We start from the raw sequence: 20667 nt of genomic DNA, 5'->3' as shown, positions 1-20667 counted from the left end.
AGGGGTGTGTGTGTGTGTGTGTGTGTGTGTGTGTGTGTATATATATATATATATACACATACACTATATGTGGTCTCCTCCAATATTGGGGGGGGGTGCCACATGATAAGGAAGGCTTGGGGGGGCTTTAGTTGCATAAGGTTGAAAACCTCTGTATTAAGGTAATCGAAAGTATTGTCTTAATCGGGTTAATATTGTATTATTGTTGTCCATGTAAATTTACTCATTCTTAGCTATTTCGCGTTACCCCTTTGATTACTTTGTGTATTTATACCCTCGTGTTTCATTCATTAGTTGCTAAGTATTGATTTTTTGTGTTTAGCCAACAGAGCCGTACTAATACTTTGAACCCTATTCTTTGTTTCATGGTTTTTTAGCCTGTTTTGTCCTTGTGTTTATTGGTACTTGTTTTGCCTGGTTTTGCCCGTTTGCCTGACTCTGTGCCTGTTTTTTGACCACGTTTTTGTTACTCGATTTGGATGGATTTCTCTGCCTGCTTCTCAATAAAGCCTTTTACTGCATTTGTATCAGTCTCCAATCTCCATTACATGACAATAGGTTCCTCTCTATGGCAGGTTACCCTCATAAACTAGGCAGAAAACAAGTACTTTTAATTAGGGGTGTAATGATATATCATGGTACGATATATTGCGATGCAAAAATGTTACGATATGTATCGTAGTGTTATGGCGATTTTTTATTTATTTATTTTTTACGATATGACGTCCGTTTTATCCTATAGCTTGTTTGCAGTCATGTGATTTTGACGACGCGTGAAATTCAAACGGAGGGCCGGAAGTGAAGAGCAGAATGGACGAGATGGCGGAAAGTCCATACCGTACTGGTTTAGACACTATTACAAGATAAAGCTATAAACAGAAAATCACAACATATTTTGGACGCGATCCTTATTTTATGAAGAGGAGAGTTTTTTTTTTCTACTAAATTTAAATACTTGCCTGCCATCGAGGCGGTAGATATAAGCAATGACCTTGTCCTCCAGACATCCATCTACTCCAGAAAACAAATGAAAGCATTCAAAAGTATGTAGGCATACAACTTTTTTGTTAGTGGTTGGGTCAACGACCTCGGTACCAAGGCGCTCCACAATAATTTTTGTTTGGTTATCGCCCGGGTGAGTGGCATTACTTTTTTTAGGTTAACCACTCTCAAAGGTCTGCCGAGACATAACTAAAGACATAGATCATCGCAAAGTCAGTTACTTTCAACTTTATAAAGTACGGAAACAGCTAACATTACATAAACAAAGCATATGTAAGTTGTATTAACTAACCTTTGACAAAGTGGTCACTGCACACACGAGCAGTATCCTCCCGATCGCAGACGCAGGTTTACAAGCCACTTTTTCCTGCGTTTTTCAGTCAATTTCTTGCATTTCCCCCCCCAATATGATCATCAACTTTTGGTACATAATAAAAGCTGCTTGTGGTTTCTCGGTTTGATCGATTTGAGCAACCATAAACAATGGAAAACATTGGCATTTTGAGTTTGTAATAGTTCTTCCTATGTAGAAAATCACTTCCTGCCCTCCATCTGCATTTCACACAAAGATCCCAGCTTCTTCCTGAAAATGTAGACATGTTTTTTTTTTTTGTAAAAAAACAAAACAAACAAAACTCCTCATGGGGTTTCAGCCATCTTAATTCTAATTTCATGTTAAAATTCAATATTATTGTTCAGTGAAACACCTAGTCAATTATTAATTTACATACAGAATGTTAAATGAAATCTTTAAATTGTATGTACAGCAGGGAAAGTTATTGAAAATTGTTAATGTTTTGGAAATAAATCTGTTATTTGAATTTCAGTTTGATTTTTTAAGTATTTTGATGCATATCGTGAGCTGAGTGTATCGTTACACCCCTACTTTTAATCTTTGTTGCTTTGCTTTACTCTGCATATTGAATTGGATGTCGTGCTTTCATGTGCTGTATCAGACCTGTTGTAGAAAAATACAATGTATCCCATCTTGAAACCTCAGCTGAGCAAAGACTGCAAATTGCTATTGTGACATCCTTATCAGAAACTTTGAAATAGTTAAACACCGCTAACATGATTGTAACATCGCTTTGCTTGGTAGCGTGGTGATGAAATTAGCTTGTGTGATTGTTATAAGTGATTTGAGATGTGGCACGGGGCGTGGCGCAGCGTAAAATCTAGAGCTGAGTGATAAAACGATATTGTATTTATCGACGGTACCTTTATCATTAATGTTAGAAAAAAATGTTCAGTATAACACTCGATAAAATGTAAACAGACATGAAGTTTGGTTGCATGAACAACCTTCAAGCGTGCGCCGTCCCTGGATCATAAACAGGCTATCATATGTCGTGATAAAGGAGTGTGCTACGAGAGATAAGCAAACAGCCAATAACAAGTTGTGTATCTACAGTGCATCCGGAAAGTATTCACTGCGCTTCACTTTTCCCACATTTTGTTATGTTACAGCCTTATTCTAAAATGGATTAAATTAAAGACCTCTAATCCTGAAATTAAAGAAATTAAATAAAAAGACCTCCAATCCTGTCTTGGAGGTCTCCAGACGATTCCTTGGACTTCATGGCTTGGTTTGTGCTCTGACATGCATTGTTAACTGTGGGTCCTTATATAGACAGTTGTGTGTGCCTTGCCAAATCAGGTCCAACCAACTGAATTTACCACACGTGGACTCCAATCAAGTTGTAGAAACAACTCAAGGATGATCAGTGGAAACAGGATGTACCTGAGCTCAATTTTGAGTGTCATGGCAAATGCTGTGAATACTTATGTAAATGTGCTTTTTTTGTTTTTTATTTTTAATAAATTTGCAAAGATTTCAAACAAACTTATTTCACGTTGTCATTATGTGGTATTGTTTGTATAATTTTGAGGAAAATAATGAATTTAATCCATTTTGGAATAAGGCTGTCACATAACAAAATGTGGAAAAGTGAAGCACTTGAATACTTTCCGGATGCACTGTATGGGGTGCCATCGCAAGGTGACGCCAGAACACATGAATACCTGAGAAAATGAGTTCAGAGCCTGCCGAGAAGATTGTGAATAAAAAAACATCAGAACACCATTGTGTGTAAACTTTGCAAAAAACATACAAAAAAAAACACATGGCCAAGTATGGAGAAACAAGCTGCGAGAGACTTTCTTTTTGCTGGGAAGAGGCGGAGTTTAATAAATGTGAGCTTTACCAGTTTTTGTGTTTTCTGTTAAAATGTCAGCTCTGGGGAGGACAGTGAGTGTCCTCAGAGCAGGATCTCGTCAGATGTGGACCTCAGCACAGTGTTATGCGAAAGTAAGTGTTAAAGTGGAAGTTTTATATACAGGTAGGTTAACTAATCTAACAGGCTGAGCATAAACCAAAGCACCAGGAGTCCCTTTCTGTGCTATAATGTGATGTTGATCTACCTTAAAGTTTATTCTTATACGTTTACACTTTTACATTGCACGCATTTTGTAACATTTTCTTTATTAAGTTCAAGAGTTTCTTTAACACTTGTTTATTTATTTAGATATTTGTTTAAATTCTATTTCGTTTTTGATTGTTAAAACTAAAATTATGTTTGCCTTAATAAAGTGGGTAAATTAAAAATACAGTGAGGGGGCAAAAAGGTATTTGATCCCCTGCTGATTTTGTACGTTTGCCCACTGACAAAGAAATGATCACTCTATAATTTTAATGGTAGATTTATTTGAACAGTGAGAGACCGAATAACAACAAAAAAATCCAGAAAAACGCATGTCAAAAATGTTATAAATTGATTTGCATTTTAATGAGGGAATCATGTATTTGACCCCTCTGCAAAACATGACTTAGTGCTTGGTGGCAAAACCCTTGTTGGCAATCACAGCGGTCAGACGTTTCTTGTAGTTGGCCACCAGGTTTGCACACATCTCAGGAGGGATTTTGTCCCACTCCTCTTTGCAGATCTTCTCCAAGTCATTAAGGTTTCGAGGCTGACGTTTGGCAACTCGAACCTTCAGCACCCTCCACAGATTTTCTATGGGATTAAGGTCTGGAGACTGGCTAGGCCACTCCAGAACCTTAATGTGCTTCTTCTTGAGCCACTCCTTTGTTGCCTTGGCCGTGTGTTTTGGGTCATTGTCATGCTGGAATACCCATCCATCATCCCTTTGATGCGGTGAAGTTGTCCTGTCCCCTTAGCAGAAAAACACCCCCAAAGCATAATGTTTCCACCTCCATGTTTGACGGTGGGGATAGTGTTCTTGGGGTCATAGGCAGCATTCCTCCTCCTCCAAACACGGCGAGTTGAGTTGATGCCAAAGAGCTCCATTTTGGTCTCATCTGACCACAACACTTTCACCCAGTTGTCCTCTGAATCATTCAGATGTTCATTGGCAAACTTCAGACGGGCATGTATATGTGCCTTCTTGAGCAGGGGGACCTTGCGGGCGCTGCAGGATTTCAGTTCTTCACGGCCTAGTGTGTTACCAATTGTTTTCTTGGTGACTATGGTCCCAGCTGCCTTGAGATCATTGACAAGATCCTCCCGTGTAGTTCTGGGCTGATTCCTCACTGTTCTCATGATCATTGCAACTCCACGAGGTGAGATCTTGCATGGAGCCCCAGGCCGATGGAGATCGACAGTTCTTTTGTGTTTCTTTCATTTGCGAATAATCGCACCAACTGTTGTCACCTTCTCACCAAGCTGCTTGGCAATGGTCTTGTAGCCCATTCCAGACTTGTGTAGGTCTACAATCTTGTCCCTGACATCCTTGGAGAGCTCTTTCATCTTGGCCATGGTGGAGAGTTTGGAATCTGATTGATTGATTGCTTCTGTGGACAGGTGTCTTTTATACAGGTAACAAGCTGAGATTAGGAGCACTCCCTTTAAGAATGTGCTCCTAATCTCAGCTCGTTACCTGTATAAAAGACACCTGGGAGCCAGAAATCTTTCTGATTGAGAGGGGGTCAAATACTTATTTCCCTCATTAAAATGCAAATCAATTTATAACATTTTTGACATGCGTTTTTCTGGATTTTCTTGTTGTTATTCTGTCTCTCACTGTTCAAATAAATCTACCATTAAAATTATAAACTGATCATTTCTTTGTCAGTGGGCAAACATACAAAATCAGCAGGGGATCAAATACTTTTTTCCCTCACTGTACAGTGGTTAAATTCAAACCTTTTTTTCTACTGGTCTTTGTTTTAAAAAGGTTATTAAAATTTACCAATAATTATCGATACCGAATGATATGAAACATTATGTTGATTATTAATTTTTTTTTTTAGCTGTATCGCCCAGCCCTAGTAAAAACATTTTATTGTCCTCATATCTTTTGGCCGAAAATGACTAAATGGCATTTTCGATGGCCGAAATTTCGGCGTATCCCTACTCTGTATTTTTAGGCTGAATGACGATACATTATATAGATCTCTGTATTTTCTACAAAGTGGGCCAAATGTTCAGTTATAAGTTAAAGCCACATGTGAGATGTCACAAGCACTTTTATTTAAACATACTATGATTAAAATAAAATGCAAAAGCAGGGTTTCCTTCCCTGTTTGAAAATATATAACTGCACTATATAACATGTAAATGAAAAACTATATAAAATAAATAGCCTACAGTATCTCACAAAAGTGAGTACACCCCTCACATTTTTGTAAATATTTGATTATACCTTTTCATGTGGCAACACTGAAGAAATGACACTTTGCTACAATGTAAAGTACTGAGTGTACAGCTTGTGTAACAGTGTAAATTTGCTGTCCCCTCAAAATAACACACAACAGTATTCCTCACCAGTATTCCAGCATGATAACGACCCCAAACACACAATGTCTAAACCGCTGGCAACAAAAGTGAGTACACCCCTAAGTGAAAATGTCCAAATTGGGCCCAATTAGCCATTTCCCCTCCCTAGTGTCATGTGACTTGTTAGTGTTACAAGGTCTCAAGTATGAATGGGGAGCAGGTGTGTTAAATTTGGTGTCATTGTTCTCACACTCCCTCATACTGGTCACTGGAATTTCAACATGGCACCTCATGGCCAAGAACTCTCTGAGGATCTGAAAAAAAGAATTATTGCTCTACATAAAGATGGCCTAGGCTATAAGAAGGTTGCCAAGACCCTGACACTGAGCTGCAGCATGGTGGCCAAGACCATACAGCGGTTTAACAGGACAGGTTCCACTCAGAACAGGCCTCACCATGGTCACCAAAGAAGTTGAGTGCATGTGCTCAGCATCATATCCAGAGGTTGCCTTTGGCAAATAGACGTGTGAGTGCTGCCAGCATTGCTGCAGAGGTTGAAGGGGTGGGGGGTCAGCCTGTCAGTGCTCAGACCATACGCCGCACACTGGATCAAATTGGTCTCCATGGCTGTCATCCCAGAAGGAAGCCTCTTCTAAAGATAATGCACAAAAAATCCTGCAAACAGTTTGCTGAAGACAAGCAGACTAAGGATATGGATTACTGGAACCATATCCTGTGGTCTGATGAGACCACGATAAACTTATTTGGTTCAGGTGGTGTCAAGCGTGTGTGATGGCAACCAGGTGAGGAGTAGAAAGACAAGTGTGTCTTGCCTACAGTCAAGCATGGTGGTGGGGGTGTCATGGTCTGGGGCTGCATGAGTGCTGCGGGCACTGGGTAGCTACAGTTCATTGAGGGAACCATGAATTCCAACATGTACTGTGACATACTGAAGCAGAGCATGATCCCCTCCATTCGGAGACTGGGCCACAGGGCAGTATTCCAGTATGATAACGACCCCAAACACACTAAAGAAGCTGAGGGTGAAGGTGATGGACTGGACAAGCATGTCTCCAGACCTAAACCCTATTGAGCATCCTCGAACGGAAGGTGGAGGAGCACAAGGTCTCTAACATCCACCAGCTCCGTGATGTCATCATGGAGGAGTGGAAGAGGACTCCAGTTGGCAACCTGTGAAGCTCTGGTGAACTCCATGCCCAAGAGGGTTAAGGCAGTGCTGGAAAATAATGGTGGCCACACAAAATATTGATACTTTGGGCAAAATTTGGACATTTTTTTTGGACAGGGGTGTACTCACTTTTCTTGCCAGCGGTTTAGACATTAATGGCTGTGTGTTGAGTTATTTTGAGGGGACAGCAAATTTACACTGTTACGCAAGCTACAGTCAGTACATTACACTGTAGCAAAGTGTCATTTCTTCAGTTTTGTCACATTAAAAGCTATAATCAAATATTTACAAAAATGTGAGGGGTGTACTCACTTTTGTGAGATACTGTATGTGTGTGTGTATATATATATGTGTGTGTGTGTGTGTGTGTGTGTGTGTGTGTGTGTATGTATAATTAATATATATATATATATATATATATATATATATATATATATATATATATATATATATATATATATATATATAAAATATATATATATATACACACACACACACACATATTAGGGGTGTACTCACTTTTGTGAGATACTGTATATTAAGAAATAGGACTATTTCTGAGAATGATACTTCAGTTGTCTTCAACAATAACAGACTGATTGATTAAAATAGAGTACAATTACAGGGTTTCCTGTCCAAAATACACAGCTGTTCAAAAATAGGAGCCTTCATGTTCCACTGTTGCAACAGGGATCATATCTTTAGTGGTGTGGTATCCACCACCTTAGTTATGTCTTGCTACTTAGCACTTTTCTTTTCATAAGGCACAGCACGGGAAAACAAAGCTTACAACGTATTTTGTTTTGCGGCAGAATACTTTTCAGACTGCTAAGCCTTTGCGTCCGTGGTTGCGGCAGCATCACAAAGTTGTAAATGGTGGAAGAGTTTTGAGGTGCTTCCACTTTTAGATGCAACCTGTTTATGGCATTCTCCACAGTTGACACTGTGTTTACCATAACTGTCCCGAAACTTTGTGTCAGCCATACCAAACTGACCATCCAAATATTACATTTCTTTTGTTTACAATACTGTTAAATTTATTTCTGTTAAGTTAGTTTCTTGTATTGTTACGTTTGTAACTGTTAAGTTAGTTTCCTGTACTGCTATAACAACACCAGCAATCAGGTGATGGTTTTGGATAGGGTAGCAAGTAGTAATTTTTTTAATAATGGATGAATCGGACGATTGTGTATGGTTTTTTTTTCCGATTAATTGATTGATTCGGTTCCCCCTTCACCCTATCAATCGAAAACCTAATTGGCTGATTAATCGACTATGAAGATAATCTTTAGTTGCAGCCCTAAGTATGACTAAATAAGCACAAGCATTTGTAAGAACGCATACAGCGAATATAGCTGCAAGTGGCATCCAAACAGTTTCATTGCCATCTTGTGGTGCAACAACATTAAAAACAAAGAAATAACAACAATAATAATGGAAATTCCTTTCTTCTTCTTCTGCTTATTCTTCTTTTACTTCTTCCACTAATGTTCCACATGACAAAATAATTTGTAAAATGATAATTTGCTGTAATACAGCACCACAGACACAAAAATAGTGGCATAGTAGTATGACATTTTCAACAGATTTAAATTTTTTAATAAATTGAGAATAGAATCAAAAGGTACTCTTCTACAATATGACTCTCCAATGACACCCCAACAACACTGGCCATTTCGGCTTTTGTCACATAGCCAATTTATTTGATTAAATCCACTGTCCATAGCATTTTGTAAAACAACACAGCAAATGGATTTTATAGGTGTTTTGCAGTTGTGTTTTTAAAAGTAAATAAAATAAATCTTGACAATAGTCAGTTAAATATTGCAGTATTATGACCTTTAAATTTACTGCTGTAAAGTCAGTAAAAAGAAATAGATGTGCATCTGAAATTGTGTTCTGTGATGATACCTACTGCATTCAATTAGTACCTACGCTCAGCTGTGGTTACAGTATGTACCGATCAGTATACAGTGGGGGGAAATAAGTATTGAACGCATCAACATTTTGGTAAATATATTTCCAATTATGTTATTCACATGATTTTCACTAGACATCAGTATTAACTTAAGAAATCCACAAATATAAAGAATTCACATAATTAAAGTCCTTAAATAAAATTATGTGTTATAAATTGGAATGACACTAAGAAAAATCAGTTCTCCAAGGCAAGGTAAGGCAAGGAACCAGCTGAAACCTGCAAGTAGTTAGAAAGTAATTATACCTCCTATCTGTGCAAATTAATATCAGCTTAGTTAGTAAATTGATGGGCTATAAAAAGGCTTTTCGTTACCAAGGTGTCACACAAGAAACATCTCATGATGGGTAAAAGCAAAGAAGTCTCCCAAGACCTTTGCAACCTTATTGTGAAACATATTGCTGGAATTGGATACAGATGTATTTCAAAACTTCTGAATCTTCCAGTAAGTACCATTGGGGCCACTATCTGCAAGTGGAAGCAACATCACTCAGTCATCAACCGGCCAAGCACAGGAGCTCCTTGCAAGATGTCTGACCAGGGAATCAGAAGAATAGTCAGAAGAGTAGCCTCAAGGACCACTCGAAAAGAGCTCCAGAAACACTTGTAGGCAGCAGGTACAATTGTCACAGAGAAAAGAATAGGCAATGCACTCCACCGCCGCCATGGCCTCTATGCACGCTCACACCTCAAGACTTCCTTACTAAAGAAAAGGCATGTTGAAGCTGATTTAAAGTTTGGACAAGCCTATGAAATACTGGGTGAGTGTAGTCTGGTCAGACAAGAGCAAAATTTTACTTTTTAGCTGTCATACTACACCCCATATTTGGAGAAGAAATGGCACTGTACATTACCCTCAAAACGCTATACCAACACTGAAGTTTGGAGGTTGAAACATTGTGCTATGAGGCTGTTTTTCATCACATTGTACTGCCAGACTTCATATAATTGAAGGAACTATAAATCCAACTGTACAAGAATTTAAGACAATATGTTTAGAAGTATGGGCCAAAATCGCACCTGAATACTGCGATGGATTAATTTTTTCATACAGCCAGCGTCTTGAAGCTGTCATTACAAACAAAGGCTTGTCCACTAAGTATTAAATAAATTTCAGTTAGCATGTTCTTTTATTTCCTGTCATTCCTCTTTATTTCACATAACTTCATTTATGGACTTTAATGTTTGGATTTCTTAGTTAATACTGATGTCTGGTGAAAATTTCATGTGACAAGTCTCATTGGAAATATATTTACTGAAAAAATGTTGACACTTCCAATAATACTTCCCCTTTTCTTTGCAGAACAATACTCACTGCCCACTCTCCTCTTCAATCACATTTGTCTTTTTTTTTTCATTTCCCTTAAAATAGAGCAGGTAGACATGATAGACTGGTCTCATGTTAATTTTTGTAGGATTTGGGGAATCGGGCGCTCTTTGCCTTGCCAGCGTAATTTTTTTTCAATGCCCACAGCTGATGATAGTACTTCATGGTCTTTGGATCTTCCCCTGCAGGATGGAGGCCTCCTGTCTGGAGCTGGCTCTGGAGGGAGAGCGTCTGTGTAAAGAGGGTGATTACAGTGCAGGGGTACCATTCTTTGAAGCAGCAATGCAGGTGGGGACAGAGGATCTGTTGATGCTGAGTGCCATCTATAGTCAGCTAGGCAATGCCTACTTCCACCTGTGTGACTACACCATGGCTCTGGAATTCCACAACCATGACCTAACTTTAACCAGGTAAATTTTTTAAATACTTTTTTATACTAATCAGAGGTAATATTCTATGTATATGTTTCACCTATATTACTAACTGTAATGATTCAAATTTTAATAATTAACTAATTAATAGTGTTGCACTGAACCAAAACTCAGTATTCATTTCAATTCAATTTTGTCATCAATACATATATATATATATATATATATATATATATATATATATATATATATATATATATATATATATATATATATATATATATATATATATATATATATATAATTCTTTTTTTTTTTTTGAGGGACGTACCGAATGTTCGGTAACCGAAATTATTAATTAGCAATAAGTGAAAAAGCCAAATAAATTTGACCGAACAATGACGTGTTTGATGACGCGACCAAATAGCCTAGCAACCAGCGTGAGACACACGAATGTCACGACCTCATGAGGGGGCGCGCGCATGCACGAGTTACGTGCAGCTATGTGCTCTTCGGATGTTTACTGTGGACATGTGCGTTTGTTTTGTTTCTGTTCCGGAGCATGTTTCTGTCAGGTCGTGAGACGTAAGGGAGTAGAGTACGGAAGCAGGTAAAGACGTATTTATTTAAGGGCAGGCAGACAAATCAAAATCGTAATCCGAAAAACTTGGTCAAGACAGGCAAAGGGTCGGGCGAGTGGCAAACAGGCATAAACGGGGCAAAGCAGGAATCAAAGTCACGGTCACAGAAAACAGGGTCAAAACAAGAAACATGAACTAGTACTATAGACTGGCAGCGGAAAACCAGCGGGGACCAAATGAACTAACCTATAGTTTAAACTAACTAAATCTATCAAGGGGCATAACATTAGCAACGTATCTAACTATACTATATCTACTATAATACTCCACGAGGTGTACAGGGACATGAGCGGTATATATCCCGAATATAATCAGCCGTATATAACTGAATAGAACCATTTTTTGCACTCTTGTCAATGCACTTTTTAATGCACTTTTTAGTTGTAGACTACAGAGTGTTACATTCTTTCAGCAGTCAGTTATAGGCCTAACATATGCTAAAATATTTTTATTTTACTCATTCATTTATTTAAAGTTATATTGTGCCTTGTTGGTAGCCTATGCCTGCTGGAATGAAAAAAAATGTTCAGTGTTAAATAAATATTTTGAAATTGTTGTTTTTGTAATTGATTTTTTTCTTTGAAAAAGCGACACAAAAAAGTAAAAAGCACATTTTGACTATTTAATTTATGCAATGGTGAAAAAAAGGCAAAATAAATGGAAAAAACGCAAAAAACGTGTTCGGTATTTGGCCAAGTTTTGCATTATATTCGGCTTCGACCAAGAATTTTCATTTCAGCGCATCCCTATATATATATATATATATATATATATATATATATATATATATATATATATATATATATATATATATATATATATATATATATATATATATAATATTTGTGTGTGTGTTTATATTATATAAGTACGTATGTGTTATTTTTTATTAATACAAAAAAAACACGGAAATAAACTACAGGCCTAAATTAATAATGTATATTCTGGTGTGTGTGTGTATTGGGTTCTTCTCAGTCTTATCTAATTGGACAAACTGTTGTGTAAAGTTTTAGTCTTAAGTTTATATTTGTAAAACTCAGTTTTTGGATTTTATTTTAAATAAACGAAAAAAATGGTCCTGAAAGTTTGCCCCCATCCGATTAAATGAAAAATAATCCGCCAACTGATTGATTATGAAAATAATCGTTAGTTGCAGCCCTAAAATATATATGTATGTATGTAGGGATTGTGTGTGTGTGTGTGTGTGTGTGTGTGTGTGTGTGTGTGTGTGTGTGTGTGTGTGTATAATTGGACAAAAAGTTGTGTAAATGTTAAATTTTAATCTGAAGTTTATATTTGTAAAACTCAGTTTGTGGATTTTATTTTAAATAAACTAAAAAAGGTACAGATATTTTCCCCTCCCAAATCAGATTAATTGATTAATCAAAGAAATATTTGGTCATTAATTGATTGTAAAAAGTTTAACAAAAATATTACATTTACTGTTTAGGAATTTCAGCCATTTTTTCAGTGTCAGTCCATTTTCACAGGCTCAAAAGTAATTGGATAGTTGACTGCCAAGCAGTTTCATGGCCAGGTTTGGCCTGTTTCCTCATTATTTCATGGCAAATTAAGGAGATGAAATGTCTGGGCTTGATTCCAAGTGTTGAATTTGCATTTGGTAGCTGATCATGGGAACTTTCAATATGCAGTCCAAAGAGGTGTTGATGCAAGTGAAGGAGGCCATCATTATGCTGAAAAAACAAAACAGACTATCAGAGAGATAGCAGAAACTTTAGGAATGGCCAAAACAACAATTTGGTACATTCTTAAATGAAGGAATGCACGGGTTCCTGCAGGCACGGAAGATAACTAAAGTGGATGATCGCAGAACTCTTTCCTTGTTGAAAAACCCGTTCAAAGCTAGCCAAGTCAAGAACACTCTGGAGAAGGTAGGCATATCATTGTCAAAGTCTACAATCAACAGATGCCTTCATGAATGTAAATACAGACAGTTTACCTCAAGACACAAGCCACTGGTAACATTCAAGAACAGAAAGGCCAAAGTCTGACCAGTTCTGATGCAAGATTAACTTGTACCTGAATGATAGGAAGTGTATTGAGAAGGAAAAGAAGGTCTCATGATACAAAACATACTACATCATCTATCAAATATGTGGAAATGGTGTTATGGCGTGGGAATGCATGGACGGCAATGGAACTGGTGTTTATTGATGATGTGACTGCTGATAGAAGTAGCAGGATAAATTCTGAAGTGTATAGAGTTATAGTTTCCGCTCAGATTCAGTCAAATGCTGCTAACCTGATAGGACAGTTCACAGTACAGATTGATAATGACCCTTTAATTACACAGGTAAATGATGAATTGCTTTGGCATTACTGCCTGTCACACCTCCTCCGGTGCCCATAGAACCACTCTTCCTTCAACCTTACCACCATGCCTAATGCAGCCAAAACCATACAGGCCTCCCCAGTGACTAAGGCTGTATCAAGCCCCACTGGCAACATTAATGCATGCTCTGTGCCTCTGGTGCCATTTGGCATAGGTAAGCTGTAGGGTTGTCAGTTGGGTCCAACCGCTCAATAACGTTTTGCTCCTTTAACCCCTGAACGTGTCCTGTTGGGGGAGCAGTGGCAGGGACGTCTCCCTGCCACCCCCTGTAACTAGACCTTGGGTTAGATGTTACTACCCCAACACTTCTCCTTTTTCCTCATTCAGAGCCAAAGCCTCTTCAGCCAGATCTTTCCGGGCCTTCTTCTGATTTGCTCCATTTACTCCCATATCCCTCAGGAGGCAAATAGTTGATGTTCCAAGAAAGCCACAGCATCTTTCTTCTACCAGGTGATGGTTCTCCAGCCAGCCTCCTTACACTCAGTGATGAGATCTGAGTACATCAGCCTCTTCCTCTCATGGGAGGTTTCTATTCCTTCCTCCCATGCGACAAATGGCTCGATGAGGTGCACAGTTTTTGGCGCCGCTGGACCATATCACAATATCAGGGTGGAGACTTGTATTGGTGATCTCACTAGGGAACTGGAGTTTCATGCCAAGGTTGACTATTATTCTCCAGTCTTGGGTGAAAGTCACTATCATTGTTGGAACTCGTCATGGCACTTGTGTCGTCCCTACCTTCTCTGATAAATTGGATGTGCTAACACACTGGTGGAGGATGACCAGTACTTATGACCTGTCTACGTCTCTGCAGCACCTCGGCCAATCTGCTCAGTACTTGATTGTGTCCCCACCCTTGGGAGAGTGCAGTCTTGCAGCCTGAGAAGATGTGCTGGAGGCTTGCATTTGGACTGCTACAGAGGGTAGCATTCCTCCTGGTCAAACCACTGCTGCAGATTCAGTGGGCAGGGGAGTGAGTTGTATGTTGACCTGATAAGACAACCAAGCCTTACCTGTGGGATTTTCCACAGGTTTGCCATGCTGCTGTTTCTGCCAAGAGCACCTTAATATGTTGTCCAGTCCCCTGTTGTCCCTGTGCTACAGCCTTGATCTTATAGCACTCAACCTCCATCTTTGTCATCTCAGACACTTCCAATTCCTTCATCTCTTTCCTGCTGTCCTTGTACCAGACCAGCAGAGCTTCTCCCCACCTAAGAGCGATATTTCCTTTCTGGCCTCTGCTGACGATCTCTTTGTGCTTCAGCCTACTAATTACCAGATCAACTTCAGCATGGGCTTTCCACTTGCTGCCCATGTGGACATTTGTTTTTTGAGATTGAGCATCCCATGGTAATTCCTACATCCAACTGCTGCCATCCGGTGGTGAAATCCTGGAGGGCAAAGCCCATCTGCAGGTCCTTGTAAGTAATTTGAGACCAGGCTCCCGATGATGTTGGGCATGTGGAAGAACACAGTGGTTGTAGTTGATGAGCTGATGTGGCACCGATCCATACGCATTCAGTGAGGTCAAGCCAAATGACGTGCTGATCTTTCCAAAACATACTGCAGAAGCAACCCAAGGGCTTGATTGATAGATAGATAGACAGACAGACAGACTCTGTTCTATTAAAGCAAATAAATTAAACGTTCTTAAATGGCGGATGACCTCAACCCAATTGAGCATGCTTTTCACTTGGGTAAGAAAATAATTGAGGGCCGAAAGTCCCACAAACAAGCAGCAACTGAAGGCAGCTGCAGTAAAGGCCTGGCAAAACATCTCAAGGAAGGAAACTGAGCATTTGAACATGATCAGAAGGTAAATGGGTGCCCCAGTAACTTGTGCCGGAGTCTGTGGAGCACCCATGTGATGGCCAGACACTCCTTCTGGATCATGCTGTACTTATCTCTATTGCTGAAAGCTTTCGGCTGATGTACAGCACTGGGCACTCCTCCCTCTTCACCACCTGTGACAAAACGGCCACCAGTTCTCTGTCCAATGCGTCAGTCTGCAGAACAAAAGGTAGAGAAAAGTTAGGAGAATGCAACAGCGGGCCCCAACACAAAACCACTTTCACCTGGCAAAAAGCCTGCTTGCACAGCTCCATCTACTGGAACAGATGTGGTGCTCCCTTTTTAGTGAAGTCAGTTGGTCTTGGGTTTCGGGCAGGCTGCAGTCACTGCTGTCTTATCACTTTGGGGATACATCTGCCCATGGCCCACGTGAAAACCCAGGTACTGTACTTCTATCCATCCAATTGTACACTTCTTTTGAATTACTGCGAGTCCTACCTGTCCCAAGAACAGCTATCAAGTGTTGTAAATGGAGCAACCAATCATGTCATCTAAATAAGCAATAAGTGAAAAAGAAAAGACCATTGTTTGGAGTCAAGGGCATTTACCAGTCAGACAAATAAAAGCGAGCTGTGTCTAACCGATTGAGCAGTTCATCAATGTGTGGCATTGGGTATGCGTCACATTTAGACACAGCATTGTTTTTTCTAAAGTCCATACAAAAATGAGCACCAAGACCACTGTGCTGCTCCAATCACTGTGCAACTCTTCAATTACTCACATGTTGACCATAGCCTTGAGTTTATCCCAAACCACTTTTTTTGTTCAGGAAACTCGGATGGACTGTTACAACCCCACCTGGAGGAATCTTGATGTGACAAGATTGGAATATGCCCCTGGCAACCTGTGCTCTCTGGCACAATGGTCCCCACAAGGAACCACAATGAATTGATCTGCACTTTTTTAGACTTACCTGGTCCCAGCTCCTGCCTCTTGGGAACCACCATTGCTAGAGCCACAGGAACTGCCTCTTTACATTTTTAGGATATTGAGGTGATATATTGGATGTGCATCGCCTCTATTCGTTCACTTGACCTCATAGTTGACTTCTCAGACCTGCCGTGTGACCTGAAAGGGCCCTTGCCTATTTGTGAGTAATTTAGAACTTGACATTGGTAGTAAAATGAGTACCTTATCTCATATTATATAATGAAATTCCCATAGCTGAGTACCCTGTTTTGCAGCTGGGACTGTAGTTCTTGGGCCTGATGCAAATTTTCTTGGGTTAGGTGACTTAAGATGTAGAGTTTTGCTGTCACCAAAAACATAATGAATTTCATTTTTGCTGTTAGAAGGTCCCTTCTCCCAATTTTCCATAATGATGTCTAATTTGCCATGAGGCTTGCGCCCGTACAATAACTTGAATTGGGAAAACCCTGCAGGGGCTTGGGGGACCTCTCATACTGCAAATAACAAAGGTTCAAGACACTTATCCCAGTTCTAGGCATCATACTGAACAAACTTACAGATCATATTTTTAAGTGTTTGATAAAAACGTTCAACCACTCCATCTGTTTGCGGATGGTAAGCACTGATGCAAAACGATTTATTCCCTAATAATTCGTACCGGTCTCAAAGGCTGTGATATAAAGGATGTGCCCTGGTCAGTCGGGATTTCTTTCAGGATCCCGACTTGGGAGATTAATCAGAAGTGTGTCCACTACACTATGTGCTGAGATGTTTGGAAGAGGCATTGATTCTGGATATCTCACTGTATAATCCAACCTGACTAACACAAAGTGATACCCTCGTGTGCACCTCTCTAATGGCCCGATGAGCTCCATATCTCTTTCATTAGTACGTTGCCGCAAATGCCTGGCCAATAAAAACAAGCCATTAGACGGTTGAGTGTGTTATCCTGTTGTAGATACCTTTTCATTGGATTATAGTAAGCTGCATGGAATGACACTTCCTGAAGGCTCTTGTATACCAATGACAATGCCTCATTTAATATAACCTATCTTTAATAACTGAAGAAGTCCTGGCTGGATTATTTGAACACCTCTCTTATTCGAACATTAATCTCATTTGGTCAAAGGCGCGGTGAAGAGACTCATCACGCATATGTTTCAAGGGGAAGTCCCCAAGTGGAAACCCCATGGAGGTTTGTAGGTAGGGGCGAAGCCCTCCCCCTCCTCTGAGTCAAGACGTGGCCCCAGCACAAACTCTCTGGCCAGAGCATTGAATCGCATTGATGCTTTGCTGGACTTAGTTCTGATTATTAGGCTTGCCACGGTATATGGTCATACCGGTTATGTGGGATAATACTGGTATGAAATTTTATAGAGATTTAAAGGGGGAACATGCACTCTCAGACGATGAATGACAAGAACAACTGTGCAAGGTCAGAGGGGCAGCACAAATGTGTGTAAAAATGCAAGAGGCAAACTTGGTGTGATCCACACAGTGGCTTTATTTGCTGTCACTTTTCCCTTTCTCTCTTTTCAGCAGTGCAAATTTTAATCTTGCTCACACACACATACAGAATTGTCTTCTCTCCAGCTCCCTCGCTCTCTTTCTTGAAGTGCTCATCTATCCCCTCTTATGGTCATTGCAACGCAGAACAATGATTAGGACATTTCCCACAGCTCCACCCTCCAACACACATTTAATTTGATTATGCTTTTTTCCAGTTTAATTTTCATATTTTGTTAAAAAATTTTTACATGAAATTATTTTGCCCCAGCTCTGGTGGGCGTGGGATGCTACTGCAGTGGAGAGTGAGACTGAGCATGGAACATTAGAGACACAGGGGAGAAAAAGCTATGTGGAAATCGAGTCATTCCAGGGAATGAGAAGGGACAGGAAAAACCAGGGACGCCTGGACCAGGGACCAGTGCCAAGTGATCCTCCTCCAGCTGAACGATTTGTCCAGGGACGTGGGCCCGTGGAACTGGACCCGTTACGCCTTTCCTGTCAGGAGTCAAGCAATGAATTGCTCCAGTACAAAGAGCTCAATTATCTTTTCTGTGTCCTGCTCCTCTGCCATCAACCACCGGCGACAAGCGTTCTTCAGCTGATGTGAGTAGGCAAAGGAGCGGCTGACCTTGGGGAGCTGTAGAAACTGATGGCATAAGCAGTACTCCTAAGGTGTCCGGCAGACACGCTACGAGATCACCCTCTTGATGCAGGACTACTCCAGGTGCTGGGCAGCAAGCTGGGCGTCTCCCTGTTAACAAGGTGGACGAGTATCAGAGCCTGTTCCTTCTCTGGCCATACTTGCACACCTGCTGCACACTCAAAAAGCTCCAAGAAAGCCTCCAGATTGTCCATGGAGGCCATCTTGTTAAGAGGCACATGTACAGTAGCTTCTATAGTACCCGCCAGCTCTCGGCCTCGAATCGCTTCAAAGTACAGCTTCTGCACATGATGCAGATCAAGTAGCTGGGGAGGCTTCCATGGCGGTGGGAGGCAGGTGGAATGTTAGCAGCTCGGTGCTCGCATTTGTCACCATGCTTTTTAGCACACTCTTCAAAACTCAATAGAAAAGTGGCCATCACTAGCTCACTGCTTTCATCTAGTTCAAGTTCAAGGTTCTTGCATGCTCCGCCAGATATGACACACACTGTCTCTCTCTTGCAAGTTACAGGAGTTATGGAAAGCACAAAAACACAAATAAGTAGACTGGCGGTAATAAGACACAGGTGAGAAGTAACGGCCCCTTTTCTGTTGGATTGGTTTTTTGTTGAGTTTTGGAAAGTGTGTTGAAAATCATGGTGACAATACTTGCAAGCCTCCTCTTCTCTGTTTGCAGCTCAAACATGCACCCGCTTCCACAGTCTCCAGCCATCAAGCATCCAACTATTAAGTGTGCCTCCAATTGTTATGGAGGCTGTTATGAAAGTCTGCAGTCACGTCAGCCCTATCTGCATATGATTGAAGACCCCTGCTTTAACTTAAACTTTGTTTAGCACATTTTGCTTGTAATATAGCACTCCGTCTTTTTGAGAAAAAAAATCTACCAAATTAGCACATTTAATTTGCCAATTTTATTTCACGTCGTTGCAAAAATGCCACAGATCAATCAAATTGTGAGGGGATCTCCTGTGCACAGCCTTTGTCAAGTTATTTTACAGGTTTTTGATAGGATTTAGATTTGGGCACTTGACTGGGACATTCCAAAATGTTTACCTTCTAAAGCCATTCTTTTGTTGACTTGGTTTTGTGTCATTTTCATGCTGGAATGTGGCAGTTTTTTATATTCAGCTGTCTAACAGAGGTCTACAGGTTTTGTGCGAAAAGATATTGGTATTTGGATCTATCCATAATTCCCTTTATCTTGACAAGTGCCCCATTCAAAATTCACTTGAATTTTGTTGGTTGCTATATTACATTAAAAGTGGAAAAAGATCTAACATGATTTATCTTGGTTTTATTGTTTCATTTCACAAAGCCCTGCAATTTTAACAGGGGTGTGTAGATTTTATTTAAATTTTAGATGAAGGGCCTTGCAGTCAGTGATAGTAGAGCTGTCATACTAGACTATGAAGCAGGTTGTTGGTATGCTCCCCTCCGGTTTTGCATCTGTAGAAATTGGCCAGGACCTGGGGAGACAGGTTGACTTCTTAATCTCCTTAGAAAATGGAGGCGCTGTGCTTTTATTATAAGATGAAAGATCTGGAATGACCAGGTGAGGTTTTCCGTGAAATAGACTCTTAGGAATTTGAAACCAAGTGTAAGCAAACCCTTAGCCTCCAGTGCCACAATTTTCCAGAAATGCAACCTACCTGGATTCTCCCAAAGTACAATGTGCATAGACGCATTGTCAAAGTAATCAAGACCCCCACTTAATAAGAGTCATAAGTTGAGTTATCAAGATTGGGCCAAGAAATAGGAGACAGAGAGACTGATTTTTCAAAGGTTTTAAGGACAAATGAGATGAGAGTGACCAGATGGGCCCATGGCTGGATCACTAATGAACATAGGGCACCAGTTCAAGTCAGGCACTTGTAAAGTGGGAGCGGGATAATGGTGTGGGCAACTATAATTAAGGATGAGCTAGTTGGACCTTTTTTGTTGAAGATGGACAGAAAATCAACTTCCAAAACTACTGCCAGGTTATAGAAGTTACTTTCATCAAACATAGGAGGAAGTCAGCAGTATTCAAGAAGACTGATTTTTATGTAGGACAATGCTCCATCACGTGTGTCTAAGTACTCCACTGCTTGGTTAGCCAGAAATGGTTTCAAAATTGACTGAATAATGCCCTGGCTCCCTTC

At 40.1% G+C, this 20667-nt stretch overlaps 1 protein-coding gene across 3 annotated transcripts in view; it reads left to right on the top strand.

Annotated features, from left to right (window-relative positions):
- gpsm2 (G protein signaling modulator 2) overlaps positions 1–20667 on the top strand; it is an 87617-nt gene that overhangs the window by 16270 nt on the left and 50680 nt on the right. For all 3 annotated transcript variants that reach the window (XM_017495241.3, XM_047162689.2, XM_047162692.2), the window contains one exon: positions 10421–10642. In XM_017495241.3, the coding sequence (XP_017350730.1) occupies positions 10421–10642 (222 nt within the window). The remainder of the gene's footprint in view (positions 1–10420; positions 10643–20667) is intronic.

This window comes from Ictalurus punctatus, chromosome 20 (genome assembly GCF_001660625.3).
Source record: "Ictalurus punctatus breed USDA103 chromosome 20, Coco_2.0, whole genome shotgun sequence".
In the NCBI taxonomy this organism is placed as follows: domain Eukaryota; kingdom Metazoa; phylum Chordata; class Actinopteri; order Siluriformes; family Ictaluridae; genus Ictalurus; species Ictalurus punctatus.
The sequence above is the reverse complement of the archived record's forward strand: the minus strand, read 5'-3'. Positions and strand labels throughout refer to the sequence as shown.